The 24,413-nt window shown below is 43.0% G+C and overlaps 1 protein-coding gene across 1 annotated transcript in view; it reads left to right on the top strand.

Moving 5' to 3' along the window:
- Positions 1 to 24,413, top strand: part of BCAM (basal cell adhesion molecule (Lutheran blood group)) — a 136,935-nt gene that overhangs the window by 89,234 nt on the left and 23,288 nt on the right. Inside the window, exons 7-14 of the mRNA XM_073602131.1 lie at positions 642 to 766; positions 2,574 to 2,730; positions 3,748 to 3,866; positions 5,569 to 5,710; positions 7,213 to 7,340; positions 10,433 to 10,568; positions 11,981 to 12,010; positions 15,016 to 15,151. Of these exons, the coding sequence (XP_073458232.1) occupies positions 642 to 766; positions 2,574 to 2,730; positions 3,748 to 3,866; positions 5,569 to 5,710; positions 7,213 to 7,340; positions 10,433 to 10,568; positions 11,981 to 12,010; positions 15,016 to 15,151 (973 nt within the window). The remainder of the gene's footprint in view (positions 1 to 641; positions 767 to 2,573; positions 2,731 to 3,747; positions 3,867 to 5,568; positions 5,711 to 7,212; positions 7,341 to 10,432; positions 10,569 to 11,980; positions 12,011 to 15,015; positions 15,152 to 24,413) is intronic.

The raw sequence follows: 24,413 nt of genomic DNA, 5'->3' as shown, positions 1-24,413 counted from the left end.
AAATATTCAAGTGCTCTTAAAAGTGGGATTTTGATGCTCAGTATGCATAAGGCCTAAAGAAGAACCTAGCAGAGAAGAGGGTACACTAGAGGACTGGGAGGAGGGTTGCACTAAGATTTAAAGGAGGACTGTGCAGTAAAGAAATGGGAGCACTGTACAAGAAAGGGGAACCAGCAGAAATAGAACTATTAGCTCTGTCAGGCCAGTACCATGTATGAAACCCCACAGTGCTGCTGCCTGTTCATTCATTTAACTGAAAGATCCCTAAACCCAGCGTGACTGTGTGATCCATCTGCCAGGGCTGCATACTTACAAGCAGCAGCAGATAAGCACACGGCCCCGCAGACTAGTCTTCAGAGTGGCCCCTGCTGCCAGAAACCAGTGCTGTCACTCACAAATATGTCTGGGGGGGTGGGGGGAGGGTTCATGCTATCTGACAACATTACTTGGCAACGGCTGGACAGATCCGAACAGGACCAAGTGTTACATGCACTTGGCGTCCCTAATTGGTTGAAGAACTTTATCTTTAAACTTGAAGAAATTTCATCCTCATACCCCATTAATCTCCTTTGCTGTATTCCCTGTGGTTATGAGACAGATGCTCTCATCAGTTCTCATCCTAATGTTTATTTTTTAATCAGATTACACTGAAGATGTAACTTTTACGGTGTTACCAGCGGGTCCCATTAAGGAGGGCGACACAGTAACCCTACGCTGCGAAGGTGATGGGAATCCCCCTCCTACCTACCTTATGCAGGAAGTGAAGGTATTTTGAATAATCTTGTATACAGTATGTATGTGGTGTCATAGGATTTATTAAAATAAAAAAAAAAGGTTATAGCCCACAACAACCAATGAATGCAATGACTCATATTTTTTTTCCCAACATGCACTTTGAAAATCAAATGCTTGATCTGATTGCAAGCAATGTTTTCTTTGCTATAGTTTTATGAATTGACTTTTGGCCACTGTTAGGGCAGAATTACAGATTCTAATCTAGAATGTTCACCACAGTGGAGGTTTTTGCTTTCTGTCCAGTTAGGTATTGCACAATGTAATATGCAGACAAATACAGTAGTCCTAATATTCGGTTAAAGTGACACAGGAGAAAGTTTCACCTTTAGGAACAAGTTACATCCATATTTAGAGTGTAAAATGAAATATCCATCCAAGGAAAAGAAGCCGGCAGCTCCGTATTGTCCATAACATTAAATCCTAATTGATACATAGTAAAATCCACTAATTGCTACAAAATATGTGCATTTATTTTTATTTTTTTTATAAAGGTGAACTTATCCTATAATGTGCTACTTGCTCTAAAAGCTGGTTATAAATAGTTACAGGTTTTGCAAGTTGCAAAACTTGGGTTTGGTCCGAACTTGGCTTTGCACTGAGCCTGGAAGGAAATATTCTCTACTGCCATCCAATCATTTTCTGCCAGGGCATTCCCTGCCTTGCAGCTGTATGTACACAAAGGGGCGTGGATGCTTGTCATCAGTGAAAGAGAAGTATAGAAGTATGGGTTTCCATCTTTTTTTTTTTTTTTTTTAGTCATACTTACCTAGGTGGATGCAGCATTTGTCCCCGGCACCTCTGATACTGAGAACCGAGCGATTAAACACCACTAATCGCTCGGTTCTCACAGCTCCGTGAGCAGAGAGCTGCTGACTGTCAGTCACAGCTGTCTGTTCTGCTGCTCCATGTTCACTGGAGCACGGGACTGTGGAGGGATGGGAGCGGCCGGCTCAGGCTCTCAGCAGCTCACTGAGAGGCTGAGTCAGGTATCTGGTGGATCCCGACTCAGTATTCGAGATGACGCTGAGCCTGGACCGATTCTGTGACATCAGCAGAGCGGATTTCAGCCCGCTCTCTGCTGAAAATGGGTCACAGGAGTGAAAAACGAACTGCACTCCTGTGATCCACAGGAGAAGTACAGCCAAACGAGTTTTAGTTATACTTCTCCTTTAACTTAATATGGCCACATTAGGTCAATGTAATTGACCTAATATGGCTTTGTGGCCATATTAGGTTAATGATGCCACGGGCATCCTTGCTCTTTTGTGTATGTACAGCTGCAAGGGGAGGAATGCCCAGGTCAGTTGATTGGGCGGCAGTGGGTGGGAGTGACAGATTTCTTCCGGGTTCAGTCTGAACCCAAGTTTGGACCAAAATTGGGATCATCCTTAGTTATAAATTGAGATAGTAGCCATATTTGTTTACTTGTGTACTTACTCCATTAGGAACCATGTGTTCCGTCTGGTTTGTGATCAATTTCTACTCCTAGCAAGTAATCTCTAGTGATTTTCGTAGGATGATTGATAAAGTCAAAATCAACAGCTTTTCAATGCATGCTGGGTCTTCTGTCTGGCTCTCCCTTAATGAGGTGCAAGTGGCATAATTTCTCGGCAGCAAAAGCTTATAATTGCCTGTACAGTATAGCCCTCAACTCTTCTAATCTTCATGTTTATTAGAGTCAGCGACTATAAAAAATACTGAACCCTAAGAGTAGGCATAGGAACCATACAACATTTTAAGACACTTCTGTGTTTAATGCACCATTGTCTCTCTTTTAGAATAACGTAGAGGAGGAATTACAGTCTGGTTCCGACGGAGTTTACGTGATTCGGAATGTATCTCGGAGTGACTCTGGGACTTATCGCTGCGAAGCTCTGGATTTTGATAGCCCTCCTGATATTCAGCTGTTCAGAAACTTAGAACTGTTTGTGCACTGTAAGTAGACATCCTTTCACACTGCTCCATTAAAAAAAAAAAAACGCATATGATTTTTTGATGCATTTGTGGTCCATTTTCTGGTTGCCTGACTCCAGTCATGCATCTGTGAAACATGGACATGTGACTTAAAAAGTGCACTAAAAAATGCAACCACAGTGCATTTTTTTATGCGTATTTGGTGCGTTTTCTGTTTATTTCATTGGGGAGGTTGACTTTTTGAACATGTGCCAAAAAATGCAGCATGCAGTACTTTTGAAAAAGCACCACATCCCAGTGCATTGGTGTGATAAGTTCCATAGAATTTAAAAGGATACATTTTTCATGTATTTTGGTTCTGTTTTTTGAACACCAAAAGTGCATCAAAAACTCATCATTGTGAAGGGACCCTAAAGCTTTATTATCTGCTTCCATTTTATAATTTGTTTCTTAGAAAGTTTGTACTTAAGCTGGAAGATGTTGAAAAAAGTGATGTAGGGTATGCACCTTTATACAGCGCATTGAAGAGTTGTGGCATTACCCACCAAATATTCTATGCATATACCAACTCTCTGACAGTCAGTATCTTGCAAATACACCATAGCAGCATGAAAGAGTGAAATCTTATAGGTTGTTCATAGAAGTATGAACTATTATTTTGGTCTTTATGTTGAGAAGGAAGAGGGTAAGTGAGGTAGGAGATGGTTGGTGGCTTTAGCATGTTTTGGAAGTGTCCTGTATAAGGCCTACTTGTTTTGTGTCCGTCTACTCTTGTTGCCTTTTACTGTGGTCCTGGGAGGTTAGGTTGTTGGAGATTTATGTGCATAGGGTTTGAATTTTATTTAGTATGTTAGTACCTGTAACGCCAGGCTGTTTTACAACTTCACCTTTTGCACCCGCATAGAAGTCTCAGCACTTTTAAAGCAGATGTTTTCCACTAGTTCAGAGTCGTCAGCCTTTTGTAGAAGTTGCCATTGCTGTCAGGTTGCCAATCTAGGCCTGCCATTCATTCTATTTTATTTCATCTTTTCTTCACAGATCTAAACCCTGTGACTGTCATCCCATCACAAAATGAAATTAAAAGTTTACTTAAGCAAGATGTCCTATTGTTCTGCTCTTGTGATGGTTCAGAAAATCCTGATCTCATTTGGAAGAAGGTGAAGTTACTAGATAAGCATTGTCTCTGGGGAAGTTGGGGAAGTATCTAGACACAGGATCTGTATGACTGTAGGATTTACATAAATATTTGCAACATTTGTACTAGAAGTGTGACTAGGTGACAGAAGTAGGACTTAGGCCCCATACACACTATTAGATTTTCTGCAGATTTTTGTCTTCAGATTTACCAAAACCATATAATACGAGGTCAACCCTTTGTATGCAATCAGGCAGGCCCTTGCACTACATGGTTTTGGTAAATCTGAAGACAAAAATCTGCAGAAAATATAATAGCGTGTATGGGGTCCTAGTTACAGAGTAGGGAGCCAGGTAGAGCTGTCTCTGTAGTGGCATGTTCAGTTTTGGTGCATGGGGCCTTCAGTGCCTTAAGCTGGCCATACACCTGCAGATTTTCTATGGTTAGATGGAAAAAGTGGGAGATTCCTCCATCCACACAGTTTAGCGAACATGGAGAAATCTGTTGCACTTTTTCCATCTAACCATAGAAAATCTGCAGATAATCTATAGGTGTATGGCCAGCTTAAATCTACTTCAAAACCATTTTCGCCAACCCTCCCAGTGCCTAAATCCCTAACCTTTAAACCAATAAAATAAGTACTTAACCTGAATCTCCACCCACAACATGTAAGCCCTAAGCTAAATCTAACCTTTATTGGCTTATTTTATAACCATCTCCTTTGCTTACACTCTAAGCTTTAGTTGTTCAGGTTCAGCTTTAAAGTAAATCTTGACCAAGGTGCAGGGACCTTGCGGTGTGTCTGCAGCTACCTGTATTCAATATTAAATTGACAACTGTGGCCCTCTAAAGTCCCTTGGATGTTAGACCTAGTCCTAATGTTAGGGCTAAATTCTACCTCTTCTCAGCACCAAGTCCAACCACTTTCACTCATTTCAGCAATTGTTGATGTTCAATGGACAACAGAGGCTCTGTTATTTGAATGACAAAAAGTAGGTTCAAGGAAGAAGTGAGACTTAATCTTGACATGGGCACAACTTTAGGCACCGTATACTACCCACCGCTGTCCTTTTAGGCTAGATCAGATTCACTTTAACACCTTAACCTCCTTCATGATGTTAAACCCCTAAACTAACCCCACAGCCACCCTGCCCTTGACCTTTAACCACCCTAATCTACCTTCTGGGCCATGAAAGTGTCCCATGCTGAATGTAATAATCTGCTCTGAAGGAAAAGCGCCCCCATGTACTACCCTGATCAATCAATTTTCAGGTGTAATTTGACCAACAAACCATTAGTGATGTTTGATGATGCTTGAAGTGATTGCAAGGGATATGTCATGCCAGAACCAGACAAGAAGGAACAAAGTCACCAGTGCTTCGAGTAAGTGTTTTTCGTACATTTAATGTGAAGACAGCATCATGTATAGTATGGCAAAGAATAATGATATTTCTGGGCCACGCATGGTCCCTTTTCCAAGACAGCCTAGTGACGCTAGACCTACATCACTATGTTGCCTTGAGGAAGACACCCTGTGTAGCCCCTGAACGTCAGCAATATACAGTATGACACTGTCTTTAGAATAAACGTGTGAAACACAATTACTTGGGGTCCTGCTGACTTTGTGTTGGAAATTCAAATATTTCCATCAGTGCTCATATATGCCTTGTTTGATGTTTCGCTTTTCATGTCCTGAATTCTACTTGTTCTCTCTTGAACTGCAGGGTGATGCTGTTCTCTCCAAAGCTAGCAGATATAGATTGAAAGAATTGTCATATTCTGACTCGGGGGTTTATACGTGTGAAGCTAATGTTCCCTCAGTGCCGGGACTACGCAAAGAGCAGAGTATCACTATCGTAGTGGAAGGTGAGACTCCGTGGGGTTGTATGCATATAAACAATAAGTGATGCCATTAAATGGTTTCTCCACCTACCCGCAAAAATCTATTGCTTCCAGATAAACTGAAAACAAAGCTATATTGTAGGTACCATAAGGTTACTTCTTAATCCATCTATTATTCCCCACTTATTAAAGCAGAGCGCCAGCCCCCCCACTATTTTTTTTTTTTTTTTTTAAGTCAGCAGCTACACATACTGTAGCTGCTGACTTAATATTAGGACACTTACCTGTCCAAGGATCCTGCAATGTCAGCACCCCAGGCGATTTTCGGATTGGCTCTCAGGTGCTGCCGCCGACATTCGTGGTAATGGAATACAGCCGGTTCACAGCCGGTTCCCTACTGCACATACGCAAACCACGCTGCGCTTTCTAACTGGCACGGCGGCAGAGAAAGGAGAAGGGGGGCCCAACTTCCAAGGGACGTTGCCACAGGGCAGTCTCCCAGAAGTGGGGATGAGTACCTGTCAAAAACAGGTACCCGTTCCCCCCTCCCCTTGAAAGGTGTCAAAAGTGGCACCAGAAGGTGGGAGGAAGTAGATAAGCAGAGCTTCCACGCTTTAAGTATGAGGAGTGCAGTCATGTCATGCCCAACCACCTGCTTCACAGTGCTTTGAGCCTGAGCAGCCGATATCTAAACCATTAGCATGCTGCAGAAAAGGGCCCTTGCTGTCTTTGTGGAAGCAGTGGTTTTTCTGCAGAGGTCCAACACACCCCCTGATGAGTCACAGATGAAGCTATTTAATCAGCAGGGAGCATAAGCTTTGCTGATTGCAGAGCTATAGGTCTGGTTCAGAAGGGATGTGTTGGATCTCTTCAGAGAGACCAGTGTTTCATACACAGAGCAAGGCTCCTTCTCTACAGGACATCCTTGTCTTCTTAGTATGTGAAAAAAAATTTAACTTTAAGACCTTGCACACCATTTGTGTTGATGCATTTTTAATGTATTTAGCTGATTTAAACTTAAAGAATAATTAAACTTACACATGACTCACAGGAGACTTAAAGCAGAACCTCATTCTCTCAATCAACATTGGCTATTTGTATTCCTTATGCTGCTAGAATCAATAAGTAGATCGGAAAGTACATCATATTTACTTGTTTTGCTTTTTTTTTTTTTTACATTTCTTCAGTTACTTCCTGGTTTCCATGTCTAGGCCATACATCCCAGGAGTCTTCAGGAAGGGAGGAGGGGTTATCTCAGCTAAGCACGCTTGTATGCCTGAGCTAAGGGCAGATTCCTGGAAGTAAATTATGCATGAAACATCTGCCCTTACTCAAGATGGCCACAGCCAGAAATGCTAGGGGGATGTTTTTCAAAGTAATTTCTCAGTCAACATGGAGACATGGATGGGGGAGTTTGCTTTGAATATTAAAAGTGAATCCATTTTTTTTGTTTGTGGTGCTCAGATGCAGTGTAGTTCCACTTTAAAGGTATAACTTAAAAATGTTGTTTATTTGGTTTATATTAGGCCCACCAGAACTAGACATGGAAAACCATCAGGTTGAAGTAGAATCAGAAGGACACCCTGTGATGTTATCCTGCAAAGCAAAAGGAAACCCAGCACCTACAATAACCTGGAACCAACCAGATCTGAAGGTAAATGGCTGAACATTGCCCGCACTGATATCCCTGTGGTGTGGCACTACCCTTTTATGAAATCTGATTTGAGTCACTGTGGTAGTTAATCCACATCATGTGTTGGTTTGTGTCACTCCACACCATGATGACCAGAATGAAAGTATCAGTCATTTTCATGCTTGAGGTCAATAGGCTCTTTGATCCTTGTCCCTATTGTCATATCAGCTGACATTCTACCCGCTATGTGTCATGGGTTTATTTCTGTCTTTGTGCACACTTGAATCCAAGGATGACTCTAAAACTTTGTTCTGTGTGGTTAGTTGACTAATTCCACCAAATCACTGTGGTTTATAGATCATACTGTAATTTGGAAAAGTTTTTCAGATATTTTTTGTGCTCTTATCTTTTTGTCAGTTCTCTTGTTACATTGCTAAAGTCCAGGGTTTAGCTCCCAACAGGCACACTATCTGTATGGAATTTGTATGTTCTTCCCATATTTCTGTAGATTCCTCTGAACTTTGTCTTACGATCCAAAAGCATGCCAGTAGGTTATCAGCTTTTAAACAAAATGGCATTTGCTTGTTGGGAGAGTAGATTGTAAGCCAGGGGTAGGTAACCTTAAAGAGGTGGAGATCTACCTGAACAACATGGGAGAAGTCAAAGATTACTTGGCGCAGTGTCGCCTCCTCACACCAGTTTTTACAAACTACCGTGTCGCAATTGTGTGCATTGCACAGCAATCATGGGTTTAACTCAAGTGGTGAGGAGGCAACATATCACCTTCTCTCCACCTGTCAAACACACTCAGATCACTTTTTAGAGGAGCAGCAGTACTTACTGCACTTGTGAATGAGCCCTTAGTTGCATTTGGCAGCTGCACTCTTAGGGCTCATTCACAAGTAAAGCCCTGTGGTTGAGTTGTGGTTTTACCACCCCAATCCCTACTGAGGCAGCAGCCAAAGGTGTACACATGCTGCAGCAGAAATGAAGTCCCCTATTGCTTTTGGTGCATGCTACTACCTGCCAATTGCGACCCATCCAAGTAAATGGGGGCACTCCACATGGGACAGGAGCCAGCACTACAGAGGAGGCATTGGCTTATGCGGCTCTTACGCCCTACTACAGCTCCGACTTTACAAGTAGTTCCTCTGCATTGCACTCTGTTTAATCCTCTGAGACGGTGGGTCAGCGAGCCCAGACCGCGATATACCAGTCACCTGTCTGAGATCTGCTGGTAGATCATGATCTACAGGTTGCTGACCCAAGTTGTAAGGTCTCACAGGCAGCTCTGCGCTGCTAGACCAGTCCCGGAAGCCTGCACTCTGGTGGTCGGATGCCCCCTGACGTCATCAAGACATCAAAGCCCTGTATTGTACGTGAGGATGCCAAGGGCCAGTCTACTGCTGCGTTATTAATAGAGTTTTATTGAAGGCTTTGCACGTAGCTGGTGCGCTCCCTTTTTGTCTGATAGTGTTTGGAGGTTTCCAAATCTGGGGAGAGCTGCGTGGCCTAAACATAATTGTCTATCTGCAGTCTAATTGGATTATTTGAGTAAAATCTGGACAATTGTCCACCAGCATCCTATAAAGGAGAAGTACAGCCAAAGCTTGTTTGGCTGTACTTCTCCTGTGGATCACAGGAGTGCAGTTCGTTCTGCAATCCTGTGACCCGTTTTCAGCAGAGAGCAGGCTGAAGTACGCTTTCTGCTGACGTCACAGAGTCGGTCCAGGCTCAGGTGTCATCATGATCATAGAGTCGGGATCTGCCCATATCCCTGCACCGGGACCCGGCAAGCCGCTGAGAGCCTGAGCCGCCGCTCCCGGCCCCTCCACAGCTCAGCGCTCCAGTGAGCGCAGAACAGAGAGCTGCTGACTTACAGTCACTAGCTCTCTGCTCACAGACCTGTGAGAACACTGTTGATTGCTCAGTTCTCAGTTTTTTTTTTGTTTTGTCAAACCTTAATTGAACAAGCTGAAGTTGGAAGCTGAATGTTTACCGTGCACAGTTGCTCCAGATTCTGAGTGCTCTAGTTTTAGTAAATCTCCCCCTTAGTGTTTGTAGATTCCCCAGTCTAAGGAGAACTGCATGGCCTTGAACATCATTGTCTATCTGCAGTCCTATTGGAGTATTTGAATGAACTTTTGGTGATTTGTATCCCATAAAGCCCAACTTGGAGAAAAGTAAAAGTCCTCCTTTGCACAAGGCCGGTGAGCTCTCCTTTTGTCTTTTAGCACTTTTAGGAAGATTCAATTGAGCTTACAGTTTATTGTCCATACCTCATTTAGGGCCAGTTCACACCATAGAATTCCCTGATGCTTTTTCTGCATGCACACTTTTGATGTGTTTTTGATGCGTTCCAGTGTGTTTTTGGTGTGTGTTGTGTGCAAGAAAAATTCAGCATGGTCTACTTTTTTTTCTGGAACTGACTGCACTGGTGTAAACTATGCCATTGAAGATCATATAACCTATTATCCATGTGCTTTTGATGCAGAAAAAAAAATGCACTGGTCTGCATGTGGTGTGAACTGGTCTTTGTACCACACTTGGAGCAATTTGGGTAATTTATCAGTATGTTTTGGCAAGAAAGTGAAGCACTGAGAGGGTACACATTGGGGGTTATTTACTAAAGGAAAATCCACTTTGCACTGCAAGTGCACTTGAAAGTAAAGTCGCTGTAGATCTGAGGGGGACATGCAAGGAAAATAAAAAACAGCATTTTAGCTTGCACATGATTGGATGATAAAATCAGCAGAGCTTTCACTCATTTCAGGTCTACCCCTTAGATTTAGAGCGACTGCACTTCCAGTGCAAAGTGGATTTGCCTTTCGTAAATAACCCCCATAGTATCCTTTTGGAATGAATTAAACCCATGACCACAGGGCTGCAAGAATGTAGAAAATTCAAACAAGCACCATCATACAACATATGCAGTGGTGAAAACTGGAACCGAAACGTCATACTGCAAAACATCACTAATAATAGTCAGTGGATTCTGGAGAAGATTGGCTTCACGGGCAATATACAACTTTCAGTTTCTACACAAAGCTTCTTGTCTGAGTTCTCAGATTGTCCAGCCAGTCAGCAGTCCTTTCCCTATGTTTTTCTCTTAGGTATCTGAGTCCTCCACTGACCTGGAAGTACGAAGCAATGTCTCCTTCAAGTTCAATTCCAAGACAATGAACAGTATTTCCTGCATTGCAAAAAACCAGCATGGAATGATAAAAAAGAATTTCACACTGAGCATGTGTAAGTCTGACTTCGGAAAGGGTGTTACTTCAATGGGAGGATGTATGAAACAAAATGCTGAATGCACGGTTGGCTGACCTTAGACGTACTCCTGAGGTCAGGACGTGTGAGGAACTTGGATGTTCTATGACAAGTAATTGCTTGTAGTTTTGGTTTTGCTGAGATGTATTTGACCCGTCATCTGTATTTCTTTTCAGCTACTGAATTAATTTAGCAAAAAAACAATACCTTGGTGTTACATACTCCTTGTTCCTTCCTGTATCTTAAAACCTCTGTTATCAGCCCTTTGGGGTATGAAGAACCTGGTTAAACCAGGGAAAGAGGGGAACACTCGAACCGTGTTTGCAAAATAGCTCTTTTATAAGAGCAGTTAACATAGAAAGATAACTAAATGCGGCTGTCTACAGCATCCCAACAATGTAGTGCCTACTGGTCATGTGACCCAACTTTGCTGAGATACGAGTGTATAACTATTACTTGACTTGTACCCTGTAAATTGCAGTATAGTTTATGCATATCATAATCCAACATCGGTGTGTGCTATTTATTTAGCCTGAAGGCTGTAACTTAATTTTGGGGGTGGGCTATAACTTAACAACCCCACCCCTGAGTAAATTAAGCCCCACCTACCATAGTCAAAACCTTACTTCTTTCTGGTCAAAAGTTACATTTTAAGGCTGAAAAAAAAGACACGCTTCCATCTAGTTCAACAAATTAGAAAAATATATATATAGGATCAATAAATAAGGCTGCATTCACACCTGAGCGTTTTCAGTTTTTAAAACGCTCATCTCCAAAGTTCAAAAACGCCCAGCAAGCAAAATCCCATTAATTTAAATGGCCCCTGTTCACATCTGAGCGTTCTGTCACCTGAAGCAAAACGCCCGAAGCTCAAAAAAAGTACATGAGTTTCTTTTTAGGCAGATTACAGGCGTTTCTCTGCTTTTTACATTGGTGACCTTTTGACCTGTACAAAATTGTGGTAAAAACGGGCGACTTTCCGCCTGATAGCGATACGCTCGGGTGTGAATGCAGCCTAAAACCTCCAGATACAGAGCCCTATATCCCTATGGACCTAAAAACCTGGTCCAATTTGCTGCGGCAAGGGAAATAAAATTTAATAAAAATTAAAAAGTTGGCAAAGGTCTCCAAGGGAAACATGGAGGCAGGGAAATGATCTCTGCAACCCTTGTCAGCCAATCAGATTTCAGAAACGCTTCCCTTTCTCCAACTTTCTTAAACCAGCCTTAATTCTGCAGTATGTTGCATTTGCATGGTTTTTTTTTAGTATGTAAACTGCAACATAACGCAGTGACATATATGGATGTCTATTATTATTCGTTTTTAAATTCATTTTTTTTTTATTGTGCCTAAATTAATTACGATAATATTTCTTCCCTTTTGTCCCGCAGATGTGCCTCCAAGTGTGTCGCCAGCTCAAGGTAATTAGCATCATATTTTATGGAAATAAGATTATCTTCTCTCTAGATCCGCTAGAAGTGCTGATTGTTTTTAGAAGTAGTGTTGGGTTGAGGATGTAACTGTACTGCTTTGTTTTTTTTGTAGGGAAGTTTGGTGTGCAGCTCCAGGCCAGTTATGTGTTTATTCCTTAATCAAAAAAGCTAAACTCCAGACAATAACTATTTTTATATATTTGCACAAAAAAGAAAGTGTCACTAATAAAATGTGCCCCATCTCTGACTGCTGCGGCATTCCTTCCTTTCATTCAGCCTGCAGGCTCCTATCGACACCAAACATTGGGTGCTGAGATATCCAGTTTCTTATGATGATAACAGTAAAGCGCTAGATCTACCCCATCCTCCATGCAGAAAAGGCCATGTATTCTTGCAAGGCATTTTGTGAATGGAGGAAGAGAGATCGTACCATTCATTTGCACCTCCTCTAATCACAGAAGGTCTTGCAAGAATACAAAGCCTTTTCTGCATAGAGGATGGGGTACTTCTAGCACCCCGCTGTGATCAGCGTACTACAGCCAGAACTGGAAATATTAGAGTCGGATATTTTGTGCCAATCAGAGACTGCAGGTGGAATGAAAGATTTGCATTAATCTGTAGCAGCCAGATTTGGGCCATACCTTCATTTGTTCAGCTTTAAATGAAAATTTGAAATATTTAAAGGGGTTGTAACCCCTTTAATGCATTCAGGTGAAAAAACTCCTGTGGTGCTGAAGCCCCCCACCCCCAAGCCCCTGTTTTACTTACCTGACCCCGATCCTTCGCCAGCCGGGGACGAGCACACTAGCTCTAGCTGGTGTCTCGTGTCCTGATTGGACAGATTGATAGCAGTGCAGCCATTGGCTCCCGCTGCTGTCAATCAAATCCAATGAAGCGGGGCCAAGTCCTGCATTCTTTGAATGGACACAGATGCAGGACTCGAGAGCGTGCCTGCACGGGTGTCCACCGTAGGAGGGAGCTTCTCCAACATGGGCACTCGATGCGGGGAGGAGCCAGGAGCGCCGCTGAGGGACCCCTGAAGAGGATGTTCGGGGCCACTCTGTGCAAAATGAACTGCACAGTGGAGGTAAGTATGACATGTTTGTTTTTTGTTTGTTTTTTTAAATACCGAAGCTTTACAATCCCTTTAATATACCTGTAACATATGAGTCACTTTAGCTTCCCTCTCCCCTTGCAATGTAATTTGTTGCTTATTTTTCATTCGTCCGTCCTTGCCACCATTCTCTCCTTGGCAAGAATGATATATGTGTTCCTGCTCCCACAGCCTTCTTGGACTACACCGTCACATATCCCAGGAGGCTGCAGCATCAGGGACGCACAGGGGCCAGTGGACGGAGCTGGAGCACCTTATCAGTGGCCAGACGCCTCTTCCTGGTTCAGGCAGTCAGCCAGCCCCTGATGATGTGCTCCAGCTCTACCTACTGGCCCCTGTCTGTCCCTGCTGCTGCTGCAGCCTCCTTCTTGATAACTAAGAAGGTTAAGATAGGGGCTGTGGCATCTGATTAGTGGATCACAGCAGGACAACATTGGGTAGGTGTGCCTCTGAATCTAGGACTTCCTTTTTAACTAATTATGATAAACATACAATGTAACTCCAGCCAATTTGTTTTTTTTTTTTAATTTTGGCTATTATAGGAAAGAATAAGGAACCTTATTGTCAGAGGCCTTGTTACGGAGGTTTCGGCTCATTTCCTGTACCCGCGCAGGAAATAATGGAACATCTTCAATTGGGAAACATAACGCAGTAGCAGGTTTTCTAGCCTCCCCTATCTGCCAGTGTTAGTGCACATGGGGCTCGCTGCTTTTATGGATCGTGAGCCAGTGTCTAATGTGTCTTTCCCAACTCCAAACTATATTAACAGGGGTCTCAGAACTATGACCCAAGGGCCACATCCGGCCCATTACAAGCTTTTACCCTGCCTACAGAAACTGATGGGGGGCTTTTGATGTGAAAGGGGGGATCTAATGTAATGGGGGGGTTTTCATTTGAAAGGGGTGCTCTAATTTAATGGGGGTTTCTGATTTGAAAAGGGGCACTCTGATGTGATAGGGGCTTCTGATTTGAAAGGGAGATCTGATATGAATGTGGGACTGTAATGAAAGGGGGTGCTCTGATGTGATGGGGGCTTCTGATGTGAAAAGTGGGGACTGTAATAAAAGGGGTGCTCTGATGTGAAATAATGAATCTGATATGATGGGGCTTCTGATGTGAAAGTGGGTGTTCTGATGTGATGGGGGCTTTTGATGTAAAAAGTGGGGACTGTAATGAAAGGGGGTTCTTTGATGTGAAAGAAGGAATCTGATGTGATGGGGCTTCTGATGTGAAAGTGGGAACACCAGAAGGTGCCTACTAGTAGCATTGAAAAGACTTTAATGATAAAAAAGAAAAGCACCTGTCAAAGGCACATCCCGGTACAGATCACTCCATTCCAGGAAAAAGCCCAACCACCGCTGGCCAGGTGGAAGAAACCAGGAAACCAGGGATCTTGGTGGAGTGCAGGCCGGAAGTGACGTTGCTGGAGGGCAAAAGGGGTGTGGCTACGCGTTTCAGATCCGCACAAGCTCCTTTCTGATGTGAAAGGAGAAATATGATGTGATGGGGCTTCTGATCTGAAAGGGGGACTGTAATGAGGGGGTGCTCTGATTTAAGGGAGGTTTCTGATGTGATGGGGCTTCTGGTGTGAAAAGAGGGGGAAGCCAATGTGAAAGGGGTTCTGTAATAAAAGGGGTTGCTCTGATGTAATGGGGGGCTTCTGATGTCGAAGGGGGTCTCTGATGTTATGAGGGGCTTCAGATATTAAAGGAGAAACGTCTGATGCCAAAGGAAAGGGTGATTTTTTTTGGCCTGCGAACATATGTAAAATAAACAATGTAGACCTCACCATGAAAATATTTCCTTTTAATTGCTGTCATTTATCTCTACAACTCACATGTTGCCTTTGAGACTAATTGCATTGTATTGACTCTTGCAGAACAGACCGGTGGCAGCAGCACGGCCATAATCGCAGTTGTCGTGTGCGTCCTCCTCCTGCTTCTAGTCGTTGCCATCTTTTATTGCCTACAGAAGAAAGGAAAGTTGGCCTGTGGACGGTCAGAGAAACAGCCACTGTAAGTCTATTAGCCGAGTTATACTTAGAAATATTGAAGTAGAAATGTCGCACTGCTGTCAAATGGGAGTGAATGGGTGTAATGTTGTGCTTATTTACACACAGGTAGATGAGGATGATTTGGAAATGCACTCCTCTGTTGGCAGCAAGTGCAGGCCCACTAAAGGATATTGAAACCCAAGAACAAAAATGTAATCTGTTACAGCTTACCAGGCCTTAGATGTAGTGGCTGCTTTAGTTTTCTAGTTTTAGACTAAAAAAATTTCAGCAAGTGCAGAAAATATCTGTTGATCCTGCCAAAAATGCAGTGTCACTTCCTGTGAATAGAATTGAAATCGCAAATCTTTTTTCCAGCCATCTTCTGTAAACCCCCCATTGTCATAGGGATGAAAAGAGAAAGAGGTGTCTGTAGTTCTGTCCTAAGATGGCTTCCATGACTCCCTCCATAGACACAGTGGATTGAGTGAGAGTAGCCACCCTAGGACAGGAAGTGTGTTATTTGCAGGATCACCAGGTGAAAATAAGGGACAAAAAAGCCTGAAAATGGGAAAACGAATGCTGTCATCACATCTAAGGGCTGTTAAGCTGCAATATTTCATAATTTTAATGATGGATTTAGATTTTCTTTAACATGACTACACCAATGGAGATGTGTCATACTTCATTAGTGGTCCTTCTTATACCTAATTTACCATTGTAATTTAGGGTTTGTTCACACAGGTAACTGCAAGTAGTGTGTGCATTTGCAGCACAAGACAAACTCTGAGGAGGCAACATATCTCCTCCCAGCTGCCTGCCAACCGCCCTCTGAAAAACAATCAATCATGGACTGCTTTTCGAAGGGGTGGCAAGGGCTGCTGCATGTGAGAAGGAGCCCTTAGGGAGATTCACCTTCGTTTACTGCCTTCACAGAGAGTGAAAGTGAAGGAAAATCCCAAATTTTGGGTTGTCACCAGAACAGGAATAGAGGGGAAGTCTTTCAGTGGGGACAGTAGTTCTGGCGACAACCAGGGATTCCCTCACTTTGAAGGGATTTCCTTTCACTCCCTGTTTTGGCTGTGGGATAGGAAGTGAAGGGTAATCTCTCCATTGGAACAGATAGTGAACAAAAAACCTTGGCAGGTTACTAACCTTCCTAAGGGCTGAGTTTACATGACTGCAAGTCAGGAATGTATGCAAAATCGGGCACTTTCCCAACATTCACAGAAACATTGTTGCCCTTTAGCAGGCATGCGGCAATTCCATTAATTGTTAATGGCACCCCCACGCATCTGCAAACTCTTGCATTTTTACGTGTGCCAAACCATATGGTGCCGCGGCACATTTTTGTAAAAGAGTTGGGGACTTATTTTCAGCATTTGCGGGCAGCCCATTAAAACGAATGGGCTGCCCTAAGCACGAGAACGTGCTCGGTTGCCCCTGCATAGTGTGAACCGAGCCTTATTCTTTAAAAAAAAAAAAAAAAGGTTTTGTCTTGACTAGGGCACAACCGATGTCATCAACCCCTCATTAAAAGGACTGCTATGTGCACCCATCTTAACCCATTTTATCATAATGATAAAACCAACACCAATTTGGCGTAGAATTTTGGCCGTAGCAGACATTTTTTAACTAAACAACCAAAATATAAAACATTCCTTAAAACAGAAACAATAATGATAATAACAATATCAATGACATAAAGGTTGCCTATCTTTGCAGTCACCAAACCAAGAACCAAGAGCAGGTTTGTATCTGTGTGACCACATAAAGGTCTGGGACAATCAAACTCTCCACAGATACCTCCATGTTCCAACTTCCCAGTTAACCCAACATTAACATCAACAGAGGACGCCATTCCTTAGACGTGTCCCTAATATAAGCTCTCACAGCAAACATTGAACGCCTCCGAAGACCCCAACCACCAGGCCACTATGACCACCAATAGAACTGATCCAAACACAGGGTGGGAGGTTTCTTCCTCGTTCGTAGCTTCCAACTAATTGGAGACTTTTCCAATCTTCCTCGTACACCCTCCACAGCCCCACCTCTGTCTTCAAACTAGCCTATCCTGGTAAGTAACCTCATATCCCCCGATTTTTTTTTTTTTTTTTAAATTAACCCTATATCCCCTTGATTCCCCTGTCCCCCTAGTCATGTTTGTGCGTCGCCTTTTTTTTTGTTGCTTCGGGCATGTCTCTACTTTAACAAGCCGTTAGATTGTTTTGGAATTCCAGGGTATGGTTTTGGGCTCACATGCATTGCATCCAGACCCTCTGTAAAGGCTTCATGTACACATAACCTACTTTGACCATCTTGCCGTGGGAAAACGCATTAAAATTGTGGCAATTTCGCACCGCAATTTTGACGCATTTTGCAGCCAGCAGTCAAAACCTTCCTATCCTGAACACGATTCTTCCACGTTCAGGAGAGGGAAGTTGAGGGCGGTTGAAGCTCCCCTAACCGCAGCAGCTCCTAAACTCTGGTAAAAACCTATGTGCACATTGACACACAGGCTTTTATGGAGTTGCGTTTACAAGCTTTGGCAAAAAAACGCCAAAAGCTTCTAAACTCAAGTTTAGGAGCTGTAGTGTAGATGAAACGTAAAAAACGTCCCAGGGACTCACAACAGTTGCGTTGTTGACAGCAACTACAAGATGCGTTGTATGTGGGTAGGCACTGGTACTTGTGTTAAGCATGGACATGGACATATGCCACGAATGCAGACTGCCCATGTTCGGGGCATATGTTTCCATGTACTTTATACAAAGAGGGGTGCATACCCGCATACAGCGCATCTTATAGTTGCTGCCCCTGGATGGGCTGTACGTAGCAGCTGTGGGTTCCGGGGACGTTTTTACGGAGGTTCAAGATGCTGATGCGCGCTGAATGCGCGAGACCAAAAACATCAGGAAAAGCTGTAGCCATGCGTTGTTTCTCTCTGGGTCTTCTCGCCCCACTTGTTTTGTTCTACACGTCTGCCTCTGTTCTGCCACTTCCTTCGCTCTGTTATCTCAGCAGAATCACATTGTGCTTTCATTAACCATGGACGCCTGCCAGCCTATTCTTCCGTCTTAATCTGTTCTGTAGCACCGGGACGCCTCAGGTTAGAAGTCACTGTATCTCCTGAGAATCCAGGCAGGACTCCTAGGGCGAGCCGGGGATGTGGTTTCCATGGCAACTGCATCATATATGTTGCACATACATATTCATGAGCCGAACATCCCGGGAACAGAGTGCTTCTGCTTTGCATAGAGAAGCCGTATAAGATTCGGCCAGTATGTATTGGGTCATGCTGGGTTTTTTTTTTAAGAATAACAGGCGCTAAAGAAAATTTGTCACCAAGAAAAGAGTGTCCCGTTATGCGGCAAACTTTTTTTTTAACCTCTTGCTGACCGGCCCCCCTTTAACAGGGTCTTTACGCCTGGGGTGTGGGAAAGATCGACTGATCGCATGACCGCTGCGACTGGTTGTTGCAATGATCACATGGTCAGGAACTAGTCCCGTCAGCTCCCAATCATTAATAGAGAGAGACTGGAAGTTTAATCTGAAGCTAGGTTCACACTACTGTGTTCAGGAACGCATGCACAATTGTGCACTTTCCCTACCCAAAGAGAAATGCACTGCCGTTTAGCAGACATATTGTTATTGGCACCCCATGCATCTGCAAAAGTGCTGCATTTTTTGGGCATGCTGACCTGCATGGGGCCACAGGCTTTCCCATAGACTTAAATGGGGCAGTGCCTGGTGGCTCCAGCCCCCATAATAGCCAATTCACAGTAAATCAGTCTCAGCGCCTGGGTGAATGAGACCCTAAAAAAAAAAAAAAAAAAAAAGTCGTCATAAGGATTCCCTTTGCAACCTTTTTATTCATCCAGAGTTTTTATATTTTTTGGGCTTTTTTTAGTTACAAAGTTACATAAAAGGTAAGGCTGAAAAAAAGACAATAGTTCATCCAGTTCAACCTGTGTAGGTGTACGTATGTCAGTGTCTATAGTAATTTCCCATATCCCTTTATATTGTGTTTTTTAAGATGTACAGCCAAGAGTCTTTTAAATAATATCCATACTCCCCACAGCCACCACCAACTGTGGGAGAGGGTTCCACATTTTTATTGCCCTGACAGTGAAGAACCCACTGTGCTGTCTATGGTTAAACCACTTCTCCAGTCTCGACGTGTGGTCCTGGGACTAAAAGGTTTTTTTTCCAATTGTAAAGAAGGGAAAAAATGTGGACCTTTTAATCAGAAAATATTAAAAATAAGTGCCTATACTGTTTAAAATCCAGTAATACACTGTGTCACCCTGCTCTGCACATGCTCAGTGCTCGCTATTTTTAGGCACTGTGCCGAATTTGTAGAGGCCGATCTGCTGACAGCCTAAAGATTTACGTCTGCTCGGGGGCTCTGGGCTAAAGCAAAATGGCAGCCTCCAGCAGAAAGGAACAGGAGCAATGCTGGAGGCAATTTAAAGCACACAATAATTTTGGTAGCATGATTATTATTGTGGAATATATGTTCCTTGCTAAAGAACATTTATTTTTTTATCAAGGTGTTATGGGTAAAGTTCCGCTTTAAGGGTCCATTGGTCACATTTTAACCCGCGTGTACCAACATACTAAAAGCCATCTATCGCTGCTTCTTATAGCAAAGATGGTGTCTGTACCAATCTCAATGCTTAATGTAGAAAAATGTAAAATAATACATTTGGGTGGCAAAAATATGAATGCAATCTATACACTGGGGGGAGAACCTCTGGGCGAATCTAGGATGGAAAAGGACCTGGGGGTCCTAGTAGATGATAAACTCAGCAATGGCATGCAATGCCAAGCTGCTGCTAACAAAGCAAACAGAATATTGGCATGCATTAAAAAGGGGATCAACTCGAGAGATAAAACGATAATTCTCCCACTCTATAAGGCTCTGGTCCGGCCGCTCCTGGAGTATGCTGTCCAGTTCTGGGCACCAGTCCTCAGGAAGGATGTACTGGAAATGGAGCGAGTACAAAGAAGGGCAACAAAGCTAATAAAGGGTCTGGAGGATATTAGTTGTGAGGAAAGGTTGCGAGCACTGAACTTATTCTCTCTGGAGAAGAGACGCTTGAGAGGGGATATGATTTCAATATACAAATACCGTACTGGTGACCCCACAATAGGAATAAAACTTTTGCGCGGAAGGGAGTTTAACAAGACACATGGCTACTCATTAAAATTAGAAGAAAAGAGGTTTAACCTTAAACTACGTAGAGGGTTCTTTACTGTAAGAGCGGCAAGGATGTGGAATTCCCTTCCACAGGCGGTGGTCTCAGCAGGGAGCATCGATAGTTTCAAGAAACTATTAGATAAGCACCTGAACGCTCGCAACATACAGGGATATACAATGTAATACTGACATATAATCACACACATAGGTTGGACTTGATGGACTAATGCTACTTGCTTTGAAAAAAAATTAAACTTTTTTTTAAATTGTGTTTCACTGTGTTGGGAGGCCCATAGATATCAATGGCAGTGTGTCAAACAGCATTAAACACGGCTATTAAAAAACTTTGGTCAATGGCTATCCAAATTTGAAAATCAAAACACATTGGTACCAAATGTCAGTGTGCATCAAAATGCATGTGAACACATCTCTTCTTGTGCAGGATGAGTGTTCTTATCTCCACTCTCTCCTGTAGTTCTCTGCAGACTGCTTGTAGTAGGTGGAGCCTGCTGGGCCCCTCCCACAGTTCTGCTCTCTGCACAGGCTGTTTTCAGTGATTGTGTCACTGCTACGTGTCCATTGTAAAATCTGGGTTTGCAAAGTTATTTGGTGCCCACAAAGTGGATTTATATCCTTTGTGACTATTGAGGAATAGATTAGAATTATATTTTTTTGCGCGTGGAGTTCACCTTTAATTGCATCTTCCTGATACATCATTGGCTTTTCTCTGACATTCATGGAAAGTCTATTTTTGCCAAACCTCATACAATGTATTGCTATGGGCTGCTGCCCTTAGCTTGGTGTATTTCTCGCTGCCTTGCCTTATTGAATGGGTCTGACATTTCTGAATATACTCACGTGTTCTAACTATGCGGAAATACAGCTTTGTCATTTCGTGAACCACTAACATGATTGTTTTACTGTGAAAAAAAAAAATCTATGAAAAGTTTAGCTTTCCCAGAGAAGAAAAAAACTCTGAACTATAATTAACTGTTTTAACTAATTTACTCCTAAAACCACAAAATCCTTATGATGTGGCATATCTGCTCCTAAAGCTGCCATTCCTTGGCCCCAGTGCTAAAAACCACAACTCCGGTGGTTTTCTAGTGGATAAAAAAAAACTTGTTTAAAGCTGGAATTCAGGCAAACAATTAAAAGAGCAGATAGATAGAAACAAGCTGTCTTGCCTGCCAAAGGATTTACATTTCTCTCCATCCTGTTCTGAGATTTGCACAGCTCTGCCACACAGTACAGTTCAGTTCACTGACACTCTCGGGTCTTGTCTGTCCTCCAGCCTGTGACTGGGCCGTGAAAGGAGAAGCAGAAAGCTGAAGAGCTCATCTCTGTCACTCTGCTTTCTCCTTCTATCAGCATGTTCCTTGTTGGCATATAAGAACTGCAGCACAACTGACTGACTCCGTGTGGTGCTTCTTTCACTTTGCTGTACAGGTACTGCAGGGGAAGGGAAAGGGGGGGGGGAGTACCAATCAAACCTGACCTGCCTATAGCTTGTCAGTTTTTAAGGAAGTCATAGCATATCCTGCGATACTACATGAAAGGAGGAGATACATTATGTTTCTCATTTCATACATGCCCAATACAAGCATCTTTAAATGCTGTTTGGGAATGAGATCTTCCTGGAAGGCATTGGTGACATAGCCCTACCAGGGGGGCATCTGTGAGGTCCTGTCTATAGCACCAGGACCATAAGATCCAGGATTATATGGCATTACATTAAAGGTAATCAACAGCAAAACTCAGCTGCATGCTGATGTGAATTTTAGTGAAAGGGGGTAAAAGTCCACTTTAAGCACCCAAGTAGTTCAGCCCTTCTGTTATCCGTTGTTTATCCATTACAGCAAGGCTGTTAGTATAGCAGTATGTTAAGCTTCTAGCTTTGCATTAAATATAAAGGGCACTAGGTCACAACACCACATTTTTTTCCAAGGGCTAGGACTTTTGGCCGAAACCAGGGCAATTTTTGATACCAGACCAGCCTTTCTCAACCTTTTTTAACACAGAATAACCCTTGAAATAACTTTCCAGTCTCAAGGAACCCCTGCTAAAAATTCCTATATCTGCAACTCATGATACCTAGTGTGATGGACAGCTGGAAGAATGCCCCTAACACATGTGCTCTTACAGCCCCTGCACTTTGAACACTCTACTCAATGTAATAAAGTGACTTTTTTGGAAGGACGAGTTGCCATCTCTTTACCTTATACCCCCTTACAGATCACTAAAACGATCATTGGTGTCAGTGGGAACTTATCTGAGAGGCAGAAATTGCTCATTGCTCAAGGAACCCCTAGCAACCTCTGGAGGAACCCTAGTTGAGAAACCCTGGCCCAGCCATTGCACATGTACCCTTTTTTTACTTTATTTTCTTCACATTTATGTCACTTTACGCTTATATGTATGTTTCTTTCACTCAAGGATTGTAGGGTGTCTAGTTGGAGGATATGTGGCTCTTAGAATCCTTCTTCCGCTGTCTTGGGGGGGGGGGGGGGGCTTTCTTCGGGAGAAGTACTCGTTTGGTCGGCTTTGGCTGACCATGAGGAGAGGGGTCCGCTTTTTGGCTAGGTGGACCTGAGTGTGCCTTGACCCTGTCAGGAGTCTTGCACCTCCTGGGAGTCAGGAAAGATTCCTTCCTCTTCAGGAGGGAACCATATGACACACCCTAGTGCACTTTTTTGGTACACTTGTTTTGTATTTACACACCGTAGTGTGAGCTTAAAAGAGATTTTGAGGGCCCATTTATATATTTATGGTTTCTTAGCTCAGTGTTTCTCAACTCCAGTCCTCAAGGCGCCCCAACAGTTCATATTTTCAGGCTTTCCATTATTTTGCACAGATGATTTGATCAGTTTCACTGCCTTAGTAATTACCACAGCTGTTTCATCTGATGGAAATCCTGAAAACATGATCGGTTGGGGCGCCTTGAGGACTGGAGTTGAGAAACACTGCCTTAGCGCATGTGTGTCAGTCAATGCCGGTTATGTAATGGTAGCCCATGGATTTAGATGAACTGCCTAATGTACCAATAAAGGGGCATGCACTGTTTTTACCAACACATCAGATCTCACAGTAGTGCGCTTGGTATAGGTGCATTGGGGTGCCATTTAGAAGGAATGGTACTATAATGCACCGATGCTTAAAATGTGTGTTGTGGTAATGCATAAAGTAACCTGTGCGTTCCTTCAACTCAATAAGGTGTAAATGGGCCCTTATGTTTATCTTAAAATCTTGGTGCACATTGTAAATATTAAGGTGCTTTTAAACTGTCTTATTTCAGAGCATTCTATTTAAACTGTAGATGTCTTCCACCTCTGTGTACTTTAGATGCCCATTAGTTATTTCAGGTCATGATTTTATAGATTTAGACTTGTGTGGTGGTGGTGGTGGGTCTTTATCTTGCCGGAGCACCTGAATGTATGGATGGATAAGTGGCTTCAGAGCAGCTAGTAGGCCAATTGTGGGTTGAACCTTTTAGGGACTAAAACTGAAGGTATAAATAAGGTCTAAAAAGAAATATCCTTAGACGTGGGATTTTTAGATTCCCCCAATTTCAAAAGCTTTGCCTGCTTTTAAAAATGGATGCCCTTTGTTTTCATTCTTATCTCTGTTGGTCACATCCATGGACAAGCTTTTGTTTCTGAAGTGTAACCTTAATAGTTAATTTCATATATGAACACAGGGTTCCTATGAGCCGTCTGCTGTTGGCTTTGAAGCAGCTGCACATGCTCAGGGACACAAAAGAGCGCTGGGAACTAAAGACGTTCTGTAGTGTGAGGCAAACACTGTACTATCCACAGCTAACAGCTGCTTTCTCCATTTGCTTTTTTAGCTCTGCATTATAGAAGCACTTTCACCATAAACTGGAATATCCAAAAATTTCACAGACCCATAATGTAGCGTGTAATTGGAATCCAGTGAAAAAAATTGCAGTAAATTGTATGATTCTAAAATGTGTAGTCAATTGTGAAATGTAAGCAGTTAGGGCTGACTTTGCAACCTTATCTTCTCAAACTGAGAGGATAGGGTTCTGTACCCCAGCTACCATAAAAAAAGGACATGAACTTCC

The sequence above is a fragment of the Aquarana catesbeiana genome, linkage group LG10 (genome assembly GCF_042186555.1).
Source record: "Aquarana catesbeiana isolate 2022-GZ linkage group LG10, ASM4218655v1, whole genome shotgun sequence".
NCBI classification, from domain to species: domain Eukaryota; kingdom Metazoa; phylum Chordata; class Amphibia; order Anura; family Ranidae; genus Aquarana; species Aquarana catesbeiana.
The sequence above is the reverse complement of the archived record's forward strand: the minus strand, read 5'-3'. Positions and strand labels throughout refer to the sequence as shown.